General features: G+C 37.6%; 1 protein-coding gene across 1 annotated transcript in view; it reads left to right on the top strand.

Annotated features, from left to right (window-relative positions):
- The window catches only part of LOC126267011 (breast cancer type 2 susceptibility protein homolog), a 222,346-nt gene that overhangs the window by 74,266 nt on the left and 133,285 nt on the right, over positions 1-14,795 (top strand). Inside the window, exon 4 of the mRNA XM_049971781.1 lies at positions 5,654-13,264. Coding sequence (XP_049827738.1) covers positions 5,654-13,264 — 7,611 coding nt within the window. The remainder of the gene's footprint in view (positions 1-5,653; positions 13,265-14,795) is intronic.

The following is a 14,795-nucleotide window of genomic DNA, read 5'->3' as shown; positions in this document are numbered from 1 at the left end:
TCATTCTCAAGTAGTGGGTGAATAGGGTCTGGATATGTGTATGATGTATTATGCTCCCCCTCCCTCTGCCCCCTCCCCCCCTTCCTGGCTTGGTCTCCTCCCTCCCCCACAACCACTCCTTCAAGAGAGAGGTGGTTCTTACCCCTACAGTGCTTCTTTCCAGATAAAAAGTGATATGTGCACCAAGTTTGGCTGAAATTGATCCAGTTGTTTAGGAGATGTTGAACATACATACAAACATTCATTCATTCATTTTTACTAGATGAGAAACCCGCCATTGTCTGGGTGTTTAGTTATAACTGTGCCTAAGACTTCATGTGCGTGGAATTTATTTTTAACTTAGAAGCTTTATTCTGTACAATGTTTCAATTGGTTGGGGACATGAATGAAGAGCTCCTTTGCTTCTGTAACATGGGAGAGAGCCTTATAGTGGTGGCCATGCCAAAAGCAACTGACACTAAGGTCCACACCTGCAATACACAGCCTCTGGACTTAGAGTTTGTTTATGCTCATGGCTTAACACAAGCTCATTGGGAATTGTACAAGTTTAAATTGAAATCATAAATTGTTAGGAATAAGCAGGATTTTTGATATAAAAACATTCTTGCCTGTGCAACGTCCTGCCAGAATTTTCACTTCAGTGATGTTACATCGAAGAGAAGAAACTTTAAGCTTCTGTGAGTGAAGCGTCCTGAGAAGTGTGATAATGCATGCCACTCTCAATCAGAGTTATGTCATGCCTCACTTTCAGAAGGCGTTTCTAAAGAGCAAGTTTGCCTCAAAATCTTCATTGTACTCTTGAGACCACATAGTCCTCAGTCCTTCAGCAGTTCTGGTGTTTCGAGAAGACTCAACCATTTTCTAGGCACTTTCACTCATAAACAAAATGAAATCAAAATTGAATGAGTAGGTACCCAAATCACAAAGCAAACCTAATAAATTCATTTCTCCTAGCAAAAAATATAAACCTACCAAAAGAAGCAAAGCAATGTTGCTAAGTTTTTAATACACGAAGTAATATCAGCATATGCATGTATCCCAACCAAGTAAATTTGCTGTTTGTTTGTGTTTGTAAAGAGAAGATTCCAGCACTTAATTCCATCACTAGTGTAACTCCTAAAAATACATCTGTCGAAGAAGGAAAAAAGAGGACAAAGCAACCTAATAGGGCCATCTATTGGTTTTTTGGCATTCCTCTCTGTAGTGATTAAACATCTGGACTACTAAACTGAGCAGACAATTTTAGATCAAAATTTAAATTAAGATATATTTCTCCTCTTTTTCCAATTTTGATGAAATAAAGCCTATATTTTGCCCCAGGCTACACTAAAGTGAAAAACACAATGAAAACTCGTCCAGCAATTTTGGAGGTTATTTTGTTCAAACAGCAAACAGATGGGCATGATGTTTTTACAGTTTTATTGCGAGTATAGAAAAGTACCTGTGGGTATTTCAGCCCACTTTTCCCTTGGAGTCGTGCCAAACATATTCAATGTATGGTTTTGCAGAACCCACGTTTTGTCCAAATAAACCAGTGCTCTACTCTCCCCAATGTGCAGTATGTGTGCAGCCTGCATACTGTAACTCTTATGGTAGCAATATCCCTTTGTCCATAAGAAATTTGAATGTATTGTTACATTTTCTGAAGTTAAAGCCAATTATTTTAGTAGGACAAGATGTATACTGGACGTTTCCAAGCGTCATACTCAGTTTTGTGTTGTTGTTGGGCATGGACTTTATTGGTCATAGGGTACTCTCCTCTATTGTTGTATTCTAACACAGTCCTGTCAACCATTTCTTTATTAAAACTGTCCATTTGAGTAAATATATTTTCCTGTTTATATCCGTTTCATGACAAATGGAAAATGGCACTCATGTCTGTAATGCTCACACCTATAGCCTTTGAATTATACTACTGCTAACATGCTGTCCTCTGCTTTTTGAGGCTCCCCGTGCTTAGGTAAAATTAATGTGCTGTCTAGCTTCATTGTCCTGAGCAAATTTCTCAGAAATATCTGGACATCATATATTACATGTTCAGGGGGCTAGAAACTTTGCTATGCACAGAACATTGCTCTTCAGTATCATCCTCAACTATCTGTAGACCAGAATAAGTCCATGACATCAACTGGAAACAAACACACAGGAGTACTGAATTTTGATTACTCACAAGCTGGTACCATACAAGGTAACGTTACAGGTCCAGTGGTGAAGCAGGGTGAGACTTACGGGTCTGACATGCATGACTTTGAGCCACCTGAGTTCATGAAAGTGACTGTAGCAACAGAAAGAAGACAGATGAAGCATGAGCAGAATTCTAAACTGTGTGTGTATGCAGTTTATGTTGCTTGCTACCAAGTAGTCCAAGCAACAGTTTGTGATGTGAGCTAAAGCATCATTGTGATGACACTGTCACCATTTATGTACAGATAATTTGTTGATTGTCTCCATCATGTGCATGTATTACATTCCATTATTCACTGTATGAGTGGGAACTACATATTGTTGACACAGTCAGAAAGTGTGATCACCATCACCTTCTTTGCAGATGAATTTGACAAATAGCTTATTCTGGTCACTCATTTACCTATGTATTTGACATAATGCAGCCATAAATCACTGCTACTGCTACAGACATATAAAAACACATTCTGTCACCAAGAGCAAATGACCTTGTGGACCAAACTGTGTGAAGCGATAGAATAGAAGGCACTAATTTGCATTTGAGAAGAAGTCAAATACCAGCCTTTAGGTTTTCCATTGTGTCCCTAAATCATGGCAGATTAATGTTAATATTATTCCTTCACCAAGCCAATGGCCAGTTTCCTCCTCTACTTTTTTGAGTTACTGTTTCATTTCTGAACTCGGTGTCAACGGGATGTTAAACTCTAATATTCCTTATGTTCTTTCTTTCAGATAGTGGTCTTATAAAGAAGATAAAACATAATTGCAAAAAACTGCTATATGTAATTCACAATTCCTTACTGGTTTTACATGCCTCCCTCCCTCCAAATGCAATGGACCTTCACAGTAGCTACACTATGTGATCAAAAGTATCTGGACACCTGGCTGAAACGGACTTACAAGTTCATGGCGCCCTCCATCAGTAATGCTGGAATTCAATATGGTGTTGGCCCACCCTTAGCCTTGATGACAGCTTCCACTCTCGCAGACATACGTTCAATCAGGTGCTTGAAGGTTTCTTGGGGAATGGCAGCCCATTCTTCATGGAGTGCTGCACTGAGGAGGGGTATCGATGTCGGTCGGGGAGGCCTGGCATGAAGTTGGTGTTGCAAAACATCCCGAAGGTATTCTTTAGGATTCAGGTCAGGACTCTGTTCAGGCCAGTCCATTACAGGGATGTTATTGTCATGTAACAACTCTGCCACAGGCCGTGCATTCAGAACAGGTGTTGAAAGATGCAATTGCCATCCCTGAATTGCTCTTCAACAGTGGGAAGCAAGATAGTGCTTAAAACATCAATGTAGGTCTGTGCTGTGATAGTGCCACACAAAACAACAAGGGGTGCAAGCCCCCTCCATGAAAAACACGACCACACCATAACACGACTGCCTCTGAATTTTATTGTTGGCACTACACACACTGGTAGATGACGTTCACCGGGCATCAGCCATCCCCACACCCTGCCATCGGATCGCCACATTGTGTACCGTCATACGTCACTCCACACAACCATTGTTTCCACTGTTCAGTCGCCGAATGCTTACGCTCCATACACCAAGCGAGGCATCGTGTGGCATTTACTGGTGTGATGTGTGGCTTATGAGCAGCCTCTCGATCATGAAATCCAAGTTTGTGCCCTCCACTACACACTGTTGGATGGCTTGCGGAGTATAGATGTAGATGTAGATGTGATGTAGATGTAGATGTAGATGTAGATGTATATGTAGATGTATATGTAGATGTTTTCTCACCTCCTGCCTAACTGTCACAGTACTTGCACTGGATCCTGATGCAGCTTGGAATTCCTGTGTGATGGTCTCGATAGGTGTCTACCTATTAAACATTACGACCCTCTTTGACTTTTCCATTTCATTATCCATTGGAGATAATAATAAACGTATGTTTTGGGGGGTGTCCGGATACTTTTAATCACATTGTGTACACAATCTTTCCTGTGTCTGCCTATTACACATTATGACCCTCTTCAACTATTGGCGGTCTCTGTCAGTCAACTAACGAGCTCAGCCTGTACGCTTTTGTGTTGTATGTGTCCCTTCACATTTCCACTTCACTATCACATCGGAAGCAGTGGACCTAGTGATGTTTAGGAATGTGGAAATCTTGCATACAGATGTACGACACAAGTGACACCCAATTGCCTGACCATGTTCTAAGTTCTTGAGTTCCGCGGAGCGTCCCGTTCTGCTCTCTTGTGACACCTAATTACTACTGAGGTCGCTGATGTTGAGTACTTGGCAGCAGGAAGCAGCACAATGCAAATAACATGAAAAACGTGTGTTTTTGAAGGTGTCCACATACTTTTTATCACATAGTGTGTGTAGATGCTTACTTAGATGACAGAAGAAATTTGCTTAACCCACAAAAAATCATCCTTTAAAGTCCATGAAACACATAAATGTCAGGAAGTAAGTGCTTTAGCACAATATGGCTGTATTATTCTTTTTCTCTCTTTTTTTTTATGGCAGGCAAGTAAAAGTAGGATCTACCGTACAAAGCATTTCTGCCAGTCAAATTGTACAAAAGTGCTGCTACCTATGGATGTTATATGTTAAACCTTACCCTTTTCTTTTATGCGAGATTCACACATAACAGTGAAGAGTAAAGTCAATACGTTTTTGTTGCTCGCAGTTTTAATGTAATTACGTTCATCAGATACAAGCCAGAAAAAAAAGAAAAAACAAATGAAGTGGCATTGTAATATTGAGTGAACATTTAAAACAGAATTTTCTTCTCATGTTGCATGTTTGACCTGGGGATCATGTTGTTGACAGGGATGTCAGGAATGTGCCGTGCAACTCATTTGTATTTTCCGTGAACAGTACTGCACAGCTTCAATGAATTTAAAGAATGGCATCATGGATCCACCAAAAGCTGCTGTAACATTTATTTATTCACAGACACTCAGTTTTGATCAAACAACCATCTTCAATTTATGGATTAACATATCATCAAATTGAAGGAAGATTCTTTAGCGTCATATGAATAACTGAGTTTAGTTGCAGCATATGTCACTGACAGGTACTGCGACTGAAAATGGTTATCCATTTGACAGCAAGGAACCTAGCTTTAACTTTATGTAGTGGTAGTCTGTCACTTGACCAAAGCTGGTTCTTTGTGAATAAATAAATATTACAGGAACTTTTGGAGGTTCCACGACATTGATTCTTTCAACTCATTTATGTTGTCTGTACATTATAAGCAACATTAGTTTTTTCCAGGAGAATGGGAAGTAGTGGTGGAACACTGTGAAGTTCACAAAACGATATTCATAAATGTGTTGTATAAATTTCATTTATTCAGGCCACCTTATTGATTCAGCAGCTGAAAGTTATTACTTGATCACACTTTGTTGTCTTTTTTATTGTAAACTGTAATCTTTATTATATCTAATGCCATTTGATTTGTCCAATTTTGATATTGTGGCTCATAATACTTTTTTCTCTTTCAGCCTCGCACACTTTTCACACCAGAGGTGAAGGGGGAACAATCACAAAACAACCTGAGTGAGTCTTTGATGGAATGCAGTGAAGTACTTCACAGTGTGAAACCTAAAAAATTATGCAAAGCATATAAAGAATTTTGTACCAGTGAGATTTTGTCCTCAAATGACACTTTGCAAAACACAACAGTATTAACTGGTATAGAAAAGTATTCAGACATATCTCTTGCTTGTAGCACATCTGCAAAGGAGCCGTATCTGGTGAGGGAAGTGCTTGATTTGTTGGTATCTCCAGTAACTGTTTCTAGGCAGAAGACTTGCTTGAAGTCAGACCCATTATCGGAAACACCACTGCACAATGGTAACCATAAACATGTCCATGAATTGGGGAAGTTATCCAAGTTTAGACCGAAAGCAAAAAGACTTTTTCGCAAAGGGAACAAAATGTACCCCGATAGGAAGAGTGACACTACAGTTAACGAAGATCAGAATAAAAGTGATACTGATGATGGTCCCACAGCAAATATGTCTAAAGAGCTATCAAAAAGCCCAAATTTGAGTGGCACTTTTATTTTTGAAAGCCCTGTTTCACCTGTTATTAAAGCAAAAGCAGATGAGAAGCAACAGAAAGATGGTGTCACGTTTTTTTCTCCAGTGTTACACAAAACTCAGGAGTTTTTACATGACTTTTCATTTAGCACTCTTGAAGAAGTGTGCCAGGCATCTGAAGTCTTAGCTTCAGGTTGTTGCTCTCCAGTTGAAAACTGTGAAATTTCTGATAACTTTGTATCACAAAAAAGGGAGCCATGTAGATCCCAGAGTGTATCACCAATTGAATTTGAAAACATTTCATCTAATAGCAGTAGAATGGTTGTGAATAAGACTTCAACTCCAATCCACTCTGAAAGAAATAAAAAAGTTTGTGCAAACAAAAAGAAAATTAAGTTTCTTAATGTTCACAAGGGACAGAAGTATGATCCTTCTGTCTCAGGATTTCAAGAAAAATTAGACTTTCTTTGTAAACCTCAGGTACCTTCTCAGACATCCAATAGAGCTGAACAGTTTACAAAATATGAAAAAGACCTTCAACAGTGCAATAGTACTTTAATAAATAACTGTGTTGAATGTGACAATGTCATACCAGATAAAACAGAGTCACTGAGGCATCGTGTAGTTTCAGTTAAGTCCAGTCTGAAGCAAAATAAGAAGTTTGCTTATATTTCAAAACTGGGAACATGTAACACTGTAAACATTACAAAATTTCCTTCTGTTGATACTGTTCTCAGTAATATGCTACAGTCAGCTGAAGCTTTAGAAGCAATCAACTGCTTTCAGAATGAAAATATCAGCACTTCCTTAAAGAAAGATTTGGAGCAAATCTCTAGGAAAGAGACTGATTTTCTACCATTTAGTGAGTGGAATTTGACTCCTGCAGGCCAACAGTCGGCTGTCGGAAATTTTGCGAACACTTATAACTCACTGAAAAAATGTAACACTTCAGAAGAAGAATCAAAAGGTAATTCAGATAATGCTTTTCATAAAACTTTGGGAAATAATACTATCGCTAATGGAAGAAAAAGGAAAAGCGGTAGTCGTGGAACTCTGGGAGACGAGAGTATTGCAAAGAGAACATGTATTGAGGAAGTTAAAAGTATGCAAGTAGCAAATGTGTTCAAGAAGCCTGTTTCTAATAACCTGCAACCATTCGTCTCAGACACACAGCTGAATGTAGTCTTTGATAATGTTGAAGCAATAGTTGCTGAATTCAACAATAAGTCTGATATACTTGGAACAGTTGGCAGAGCTTGTAATACACAGAACTTGAGCAGTTTGCATACAGAAAACAAATGCCCATCCAGTTTGCTGGAAAATATAAATGCCCTTCCTGGTGAAAATTGTGTTGATGAAGAAAATATTAGTGCAGAGGAAAATGATTTAAATGATGGCAAAAATAGAATAGAATTATTTAATATGGATAAAAATGAAATAAATTTGCTACAGAATCCTATAGAATTAAAGACTCAAAGTCATTGCAGTCTGAAACGTAACCGACCTGATTCTGAAACAAGCATTGAAAGCTCAAGGAATCTGGATAAGAAATTAAAAAAAGAGCTCGATGCTTCTGAAAATATTTCTTTGGACAGAGGATATACTAAAACTAATCGTCTTATAAAACGGCCTGAAGTAAAACAGAAAATTCCTAAAATCTGTCAATTCAATTATCATGAAATTGAAGAAATTGGTTCAGAGGAGCCTGCTGCTGAAGAATATAATGAAACAAGTTTCCTCAAGTCACACCAACATATTTTTGATAGCAGTTTTACAGCTGCAACTCAAAAGACAACAGAGCTTTTCGGTAAGAAGGAACAAATGAAAGGAGAAGCTTTGCTTAGGTGCAAGCAGAAAAATTCCGTTGAATGTAAGATCACTGATGAAACAGAAAAGGAGAGTAGTCTGATAGGTTCTGCACGGTATCTCTTAAAAAATATGACTGAAGATAGTGTTGAACATGCATGTTACACAGAATATAATAAAAGGGAACCAGGTCACTTCAGTATTAAATCAGAAAGTAACAGTATTAGTGAAAATGAGTCTAGTCACCAAGAATCTCATATGGGGAACATGACCCAAGTATTCCAGAAGAAATATGATATGGTGATCTCCCCTACAATTTGCAATGCAGGATCTCACAGCTCAAAAATTCATGTGGACAGCAATTCTTTGAATGATAATTCGAAGGAAATGTGTAAAATATCAGCATTTAACTATGGGAAGCATTGTGAGAAAATTCCTAGTAGTGATGAATTTTTACAGACTCAAACTACTGTTACATTATCTTCAGTGGACAATGGAGAAAAAGGGTTGTGTGCTCAGAATGATACTTTAAATATTAAGGTTTTAGACACATCTGATTATGGAGTGTCTTTTACAACTGCCAAAGGAAAGAAAATTGAAATGTCAAAAGAGTGTCTGGATGTAGCTTGCAATTTGTTTAGAGATATTATTGAACCGAATATTGAACAAACTGATGGGCAGGTGATGTGTACAACACCGCAAAAGGGTTTGATAGAGACAATTACCATAAGAGAAGGAAATAAAACAAAACATAAAGTGTCAGTGAATAATGACACAAAAAATTGCAAAGGAAATGGCGTAAAAAGTGACAATTCAGAATTGGAAGCTTCCAGAATTAAATCAGTAAATGTTGTAAATAGCAGTGATACACTTTCAGTACCGTTGCAGGTTGGGTTTTCCACTGCAAGTGGAAAAAAGTTCACAATTCCTGAAAAATCCGTCCAGAAAGCTAGGCATATGTTTCAGAATATGATGGAGCTAGAAGCCACAGGAGATGATACTCTACTTAAAGACTATGATGTGTTCGGTGTAGCAAATACTAATACAGTTTCCTCATCCAACAGAAATTGGACTAACTTTCAAAGATGTAGTGTAGTGCCTGAAAAGGCTATGCACATAACAAGACAGTTTCAAAGGAAAGTGGAGAATGCTGCAGATTCTTCTTCCAGTGGTGAAACGTTGCAGTACTTCAAAAAGCGAGAGTTTGTTAGAGTAAATAATACTGTGTCATCAGAATTCCCCAGGGATGTTTGTGATGTAGCGGATTCACACCTCAGCATGTTGCAAATGCAGCTGGATGGAACAAAGAAACAGTCTGTAAAATTTAAAATAAATAGTTCTACAAGTAATGTGACTGATGATAAACAAGAAGAGGGAAATATTTTGGCACAGGTAAGTGAGTCAAGTGAATCATTACTAGAAATAGACAGTATTCCTGCTGATAAAACTGAATTGGATGTGACGAGTAAAACAGTTGAAAGTGGATTTATAACTGCTGCAGGGGGAAGACTTTTTATCCTAGAGAAAGGGGTACATAAAGCAAGGAAAATTTTTTCAGACATTGAGTCACAATTTTCCAGTGAAAGTAAAGATTGCAATAGCAGTATAGAAAGATCAACAGAGAGTGCTTATGAAGGGGATAATGAGCCCAAGTACATAATGTCCACTGATGTTAAGAGCCCTCTACAAAAGAGTTCTTCACATAAAACTATGAAGGCTCTGTTAGGTACTCAAGGCAACAATAATTTGCTAAATAGTGAATGTGATACCACTTGTAATGTAGCTGGAAGTATGTTAGAGAATACTAAAACTAAATTTGAATCTACCTACATGACTTGTGCTGAAAGTGATGCCACTTTGTCAAAGTCCTTAAAGGTGGAAGCTAGTACTAAGTATCCAGATAATTGTCACAGAATACAGACAGAAGATGCAAGTGCTGAATTTTATAAAGGTCTAGATAGTGAGAGTAATTTAAATAGAGGATTTATGACAGCTGCTGGAAAAAATATTACTGTATCAGCTACTTCTCTGGACAGAGCAAAGAGTATGCTGTCAGACATTTCTGTGATGAATGAGGATGATTGCAAAAACATTATTGTGCAAGTGAGGAGAAGAGATTTGAAAGATTCTCCCATATATGAGGAAAAGAACAAATGCAATGTGTTAAGCAAGCAACATATTAAGAAAGCTCTGACAGAGCATAAAGAAGAAAGGAAGAGAGGAAGAAAAGTCTCACTAATGGTTCGTAATTTGTCTGAGTCTTTGAATAAATTGACTGTACCGGAAACTGTGGGACAAACTGATCTCGGAGCAGAGAAATGCTCAGAAGATATTTCTGCAGTGCCAGTGCAGGCATTCAAGAGTTATTTCAGTTGTGGTTTTCAGACTGCTGCCAGTAAACCGCTTGAAATATCTCTTGCATCCCTTAACGAAGCAGAGGAAATGTTTCATGACGTAATGGATACTGTTGCTGAGGAACATAATCACACTGCTGTGGCACAGAGAAAAAAGGAGAATGAACTGTTCAAGAAATCTCAGCAAAATGCAGAAACTATTTTACCATTGGTTGAGAGGAATATTAGTGTGCATGATGAATCTGTGAAAACACTGGACACTATGTATGTGGCAGAAAGAAAACTGGGAACAAATGTGTCACCTGAAAAAATTGATACATTCAATTTTGCTGCTGCTAGTGGCAGAGATGTTGAAATTCCACAACTTTCAGCACAAAAAGTAAAGAACACATTGAAGGCACCAAGTAATTTTGTTCCTAAGGAAGCAAATAGAATCACAACAGATGATATTTGTGCAACATTTTCGGATAAAGTGGAAAAGGCATTATTAAATGAGACAATATTAATCGAGCAAACATCCAACATACAATCTGAAAAGGAAATTAAAACTTTTGACAATGAAGAAAATTTTGTCCAGTGCAAAAGATTGAAAATGTGTGGTGGTTTTTTTACAGCTGGTGGTAAAAAGGTCGATGTTTCTGATGAAAGTCTAAAGAAAGTCCGAAATCTGTTTTCTGATATAACAGAAAATGTCGAAGAAACTACTTTCACTGTAGGGAATATGGAGGAAAAAGAGACAGTTGGTGAGTCCGCTTCTAAGGGACAAGATGTAATCTTCCATGGAAAAGTGCAAAACTTATCACAAGACAAGGATATGGAAATAGAGAAAATATACGAGACTAAATCTAAAAATGAAGTTCAAATTCTTGACAAAAAAGAAAGCTCTGTGGATTGCAAAAGTCTGTATATATGTGGTGGTTTTCTAACAGCTGGTGGTAAAAAGGTGGATGTTACAGAAGAAAGTCTCAAAAGAGTCAGAACTCTTTTTTCTGATATAACAGAAGATGTTGAAGAAACTACATTAACTGTGGAGAATTTGAAGGCAAAACAAGCAATTGAGATGTACACTGATAAAGGAAGGGATCGTGTATCCTCTGGGAAAGTGAGAAAATCATCACAAGAGAGGGCTATGAAAATCACGAAAATATCTGACACTGAATCTGAAAATGAAGTTCAAATTCTTGACAAGGAAAAAAATCCTGTAAATTTCAAAAAACTTAGCGTGTGTGGTGGTTTCAGTACTGCCAGTGGGAAAAAAATTAATGTTTCAGAAGAAAGTTTGTCAAGAGTCACGAATGTTTTTTCTGATATAACAGAAAATGAAAATAATACTTTTACAGTAGGGAATATGAAGGTGAAAGAAGCACATGAAGCGTATTCTTCCAAGAAGAAAGATATGATGTCTGTTGAGAAAGGGAAAAAGTTGTCACTGAACAAGAATGTAACAACCAGGAAAATATCTGACAGAGAATTTGAAAATGAAGTGAATCTGCTTGACACAGAAGAGAGTTCTACCAATTGCAAAAGACTAAATATATGTGGTGGTTTTGTTACAGCTGGCGGTAAAAAGGTGAGTGTTTCAGAAGAAAGTTTGGTGAGAGTCAAGAATCTGTTTTCTGATATAACAGAGAATGTTGAAGAAACTGCATTGACATTAATGATTGTGAAGGGAAAAGAAGCAACTGAGAAATACAGTGTCAAGAAGAAAGATGCAGTATGCCTTGAGAAAGTGAAAAACTCATCACCAGACATGTGCACTGGAACTATGAAAAAATCAGAAACAGAATTTGAAAATGAAGTGAATCCACTTAACGAGGAAAAGAATTCTGTCAACTGCAAAAGACTAAATGCATGTAGTGGTTTTGTTACAGCTGGTGGTAAAAAGGTGGAGGTTTCAGAAGAAAGTCTGGTAAGAGTCAGAAATCTGTTTTCTGAGTTAACAGATAATGCCTTAGAGAATAAACTGACTGTAGAGCATGTGAAAGGAAAAGAAACAACTGGAAATCAGTCTCTTAAGAAAAAAGGTGCATTATCACATGAGATAGTGAAAAAACGACTATCAGACAGAACTACTGGAAGCAAGAAAATATCTGATTCAGAATCTGAAAATGAAGTAAGGCTGTTCGATAAGAAACAAAATGTTATAGGTAGTGAAAGGATGAAAATGTATGGTGGTTTTGTCACAGGCTGTGGTAAAAAAGTGGAGGTCTCTGAAGAGAGTTTGATGAAAGTAAGAACTCTTTTTGCCGACATAACAGATAATGAGGAAAATTCATCTTTGGTTTCAAGGAATGTAGACAGTTCCCCATCATATATAAACAAAGCCTGTATTACAAACTTCGATTGTCTCCAGAATGAATTTGTAGGTATGGAAACTCATCTTCAGTCAGCATATCGGAAGCCTACTGCTACTAGCTCCAAAGAAACAGTAATTTCAGTTTTAGATAGAAAAAACTATATTTCTGGCACTTCAAACAAGCCACATGGTAATGCTTTTGCAGAAAATATGTTGCAGCACAATGTGAAGGTTAATGTAGCTAATAAACTGAGAATCCAAAAACATGAAACCACTTTGACACAGGAAGTTTCAGAAAGTACAGCAGCCCTTCTTCTAGATGATGATTTTAAGAAAGAATTAGAAGAATCAGATTCCTCATGTTTCTCTGTGTTAACAGAAAGAAGCTGCTCTCCAGATTTGTCTGTTACTATGGGAAGTACCACCAGTACGGACAGAGAGCCAGGAAGTCCAGTTATTGGCTCAAGGAACAAATGCAACCGATCAAATAAAGTGCTTGTACGCAAGAACACTTCAGCAAAGAGAGCTGAAAGTGTCACAGCATCAGTGAAGAAGGTATGTGACCAATCACAATCTGAAGATAAGAAGAATAATATTCCACCATTCATACCAGAGGTAAGATTTCTGCAAATACATTAATAGTTTTCCCCCTTTTGCAGTATGAACTTCTAAGGTTCATTAAACACATTAAGTTTGTGCCTGTTCCCTCTCTCTCTTCTCCCAATCTCTGTTTCACCCTTTTTATCAGCCCTTGTAACCTTCGTTACATATTTTATAACATAGAATTTTTAATAATTGTCTGTTTAGTTTTGGTTATTGCTTTGATTTTATTTCATGCCTGTATATGGAAATGGTCAATATATGTTATTTCCATATTTTTGCATCTCCTGTCGTGTTATTGTAATATGGCAAATTCTTCTTATTGAGAGCAGTAATTATTGCTCTGCCAGTATCCTTTCTGTTTTTCTTGTTTTGACTACTTTCACCTTTGTTTGATTACTGTGATTTGTGAAAGAAACAGCAGTGCTGCGTAAGTGAATTCCTACTGTGTTTCTGTCAGTCTTGTGGTTTTAATTTGTGGTGGCAAGATTTACCACATTCGAAGAAAACAAACTTGTTTACCTCAGGGAAAAAAAGTTAGTGAATGAGTGACACAGATTGGTCTTTGTTTTGCAGTCATTGATGCACAAATGAAAATATCAACATGTAGAAAGACAGTTGAAAACAAAGACAAAATCTCTAGTTATATAGAACAGTGACTCACCAATAATTGACTAAGAATGAAAGGGAGACAGTATATATCTGGTCCTAGCACTGTCCTCTCTTGTGTGACTGTAAGTGATAATGTCATTTCAGGCTGAGTTGGTTTTCATAAAATGAAGTAGACACATGGAAGTCAGTACTTTTACAATAGGGAGGCATCTATGGTAGAAGTGCATAGAAGAGAGCTGTACGCAGTTACGAATGGGTACTGAATCTCACATTGCAATCACATGAGGGATGATACCATCTTCACTGCTTGGCTATAATGTACTGCTTGCCTTCATCTGCAGATGCTGAAGCACTGCAGGAGACATTGTTTGTCTGCATCAGTAGTTGATACTATCTTGTGTGGGTCTTGAATAGTGGCATGCATCTGATTGTTTATGTGATGGAGGAGCCACGAATCCCACAGACAGACACAGGCATGTGAATGCTATCAGTGTCAAGTGGTATTGTTTTCGGATTAGCCTTACTTCAATCCAAGCTAAAGCTACATGGTGACCCTCCTGTTGCTTGAACAATATGACAACGTGGGTAGTTAAACAGCACAGCAGCCAAAAATCAAGTGCTGAATAAAGTTTGTCACGTACTGAAGGTGGTCTGAACATCCTAATATTGAGATATACTTGAACAATGGTCAACTATATGAGGAAGGTTTTACAGTCCAAAGTACAGCACCTCATTCCCACTTTTTCTTGACAGCTTCAGATGACTTGAATAGTGCCTCAGTGGATAGCCTACAAATTTAAGTACATAGCAATAAAAAAGAAGAAGAAGAAGAAGAAGAAGAAGAAGAAAAGAAAGATAAAAAATTCTTAATCTCCAAAGGAAATGATATGACTTCATTAGTTCTTCCAAAATTATGTTTCCTGGTGGTCACAAT

The sequence above is a fragment of the Schistocerca gregaria genome, chromosome 4 (genome assembly GCF_023897955.1).
Source record: "Schistocerca gregaria isolate iqSchGreg1 chromosome 4, iqSchGreg1.2, whole genome shotgun sequence".
In the NCBI taxonomy this organism is placed as follows: domain Eukaryota; kingdom Metazoa; phylum Arthropoda; class Insecta; order Orthoptera; family Acrididae; genus Schistocerca; species Schistocerca gregaria.
The sequence above is the reverse complement of the archived record's forward strand: the minus strand, read 5'-3'. Positions and strand labels throughout refer to the sequence as shown.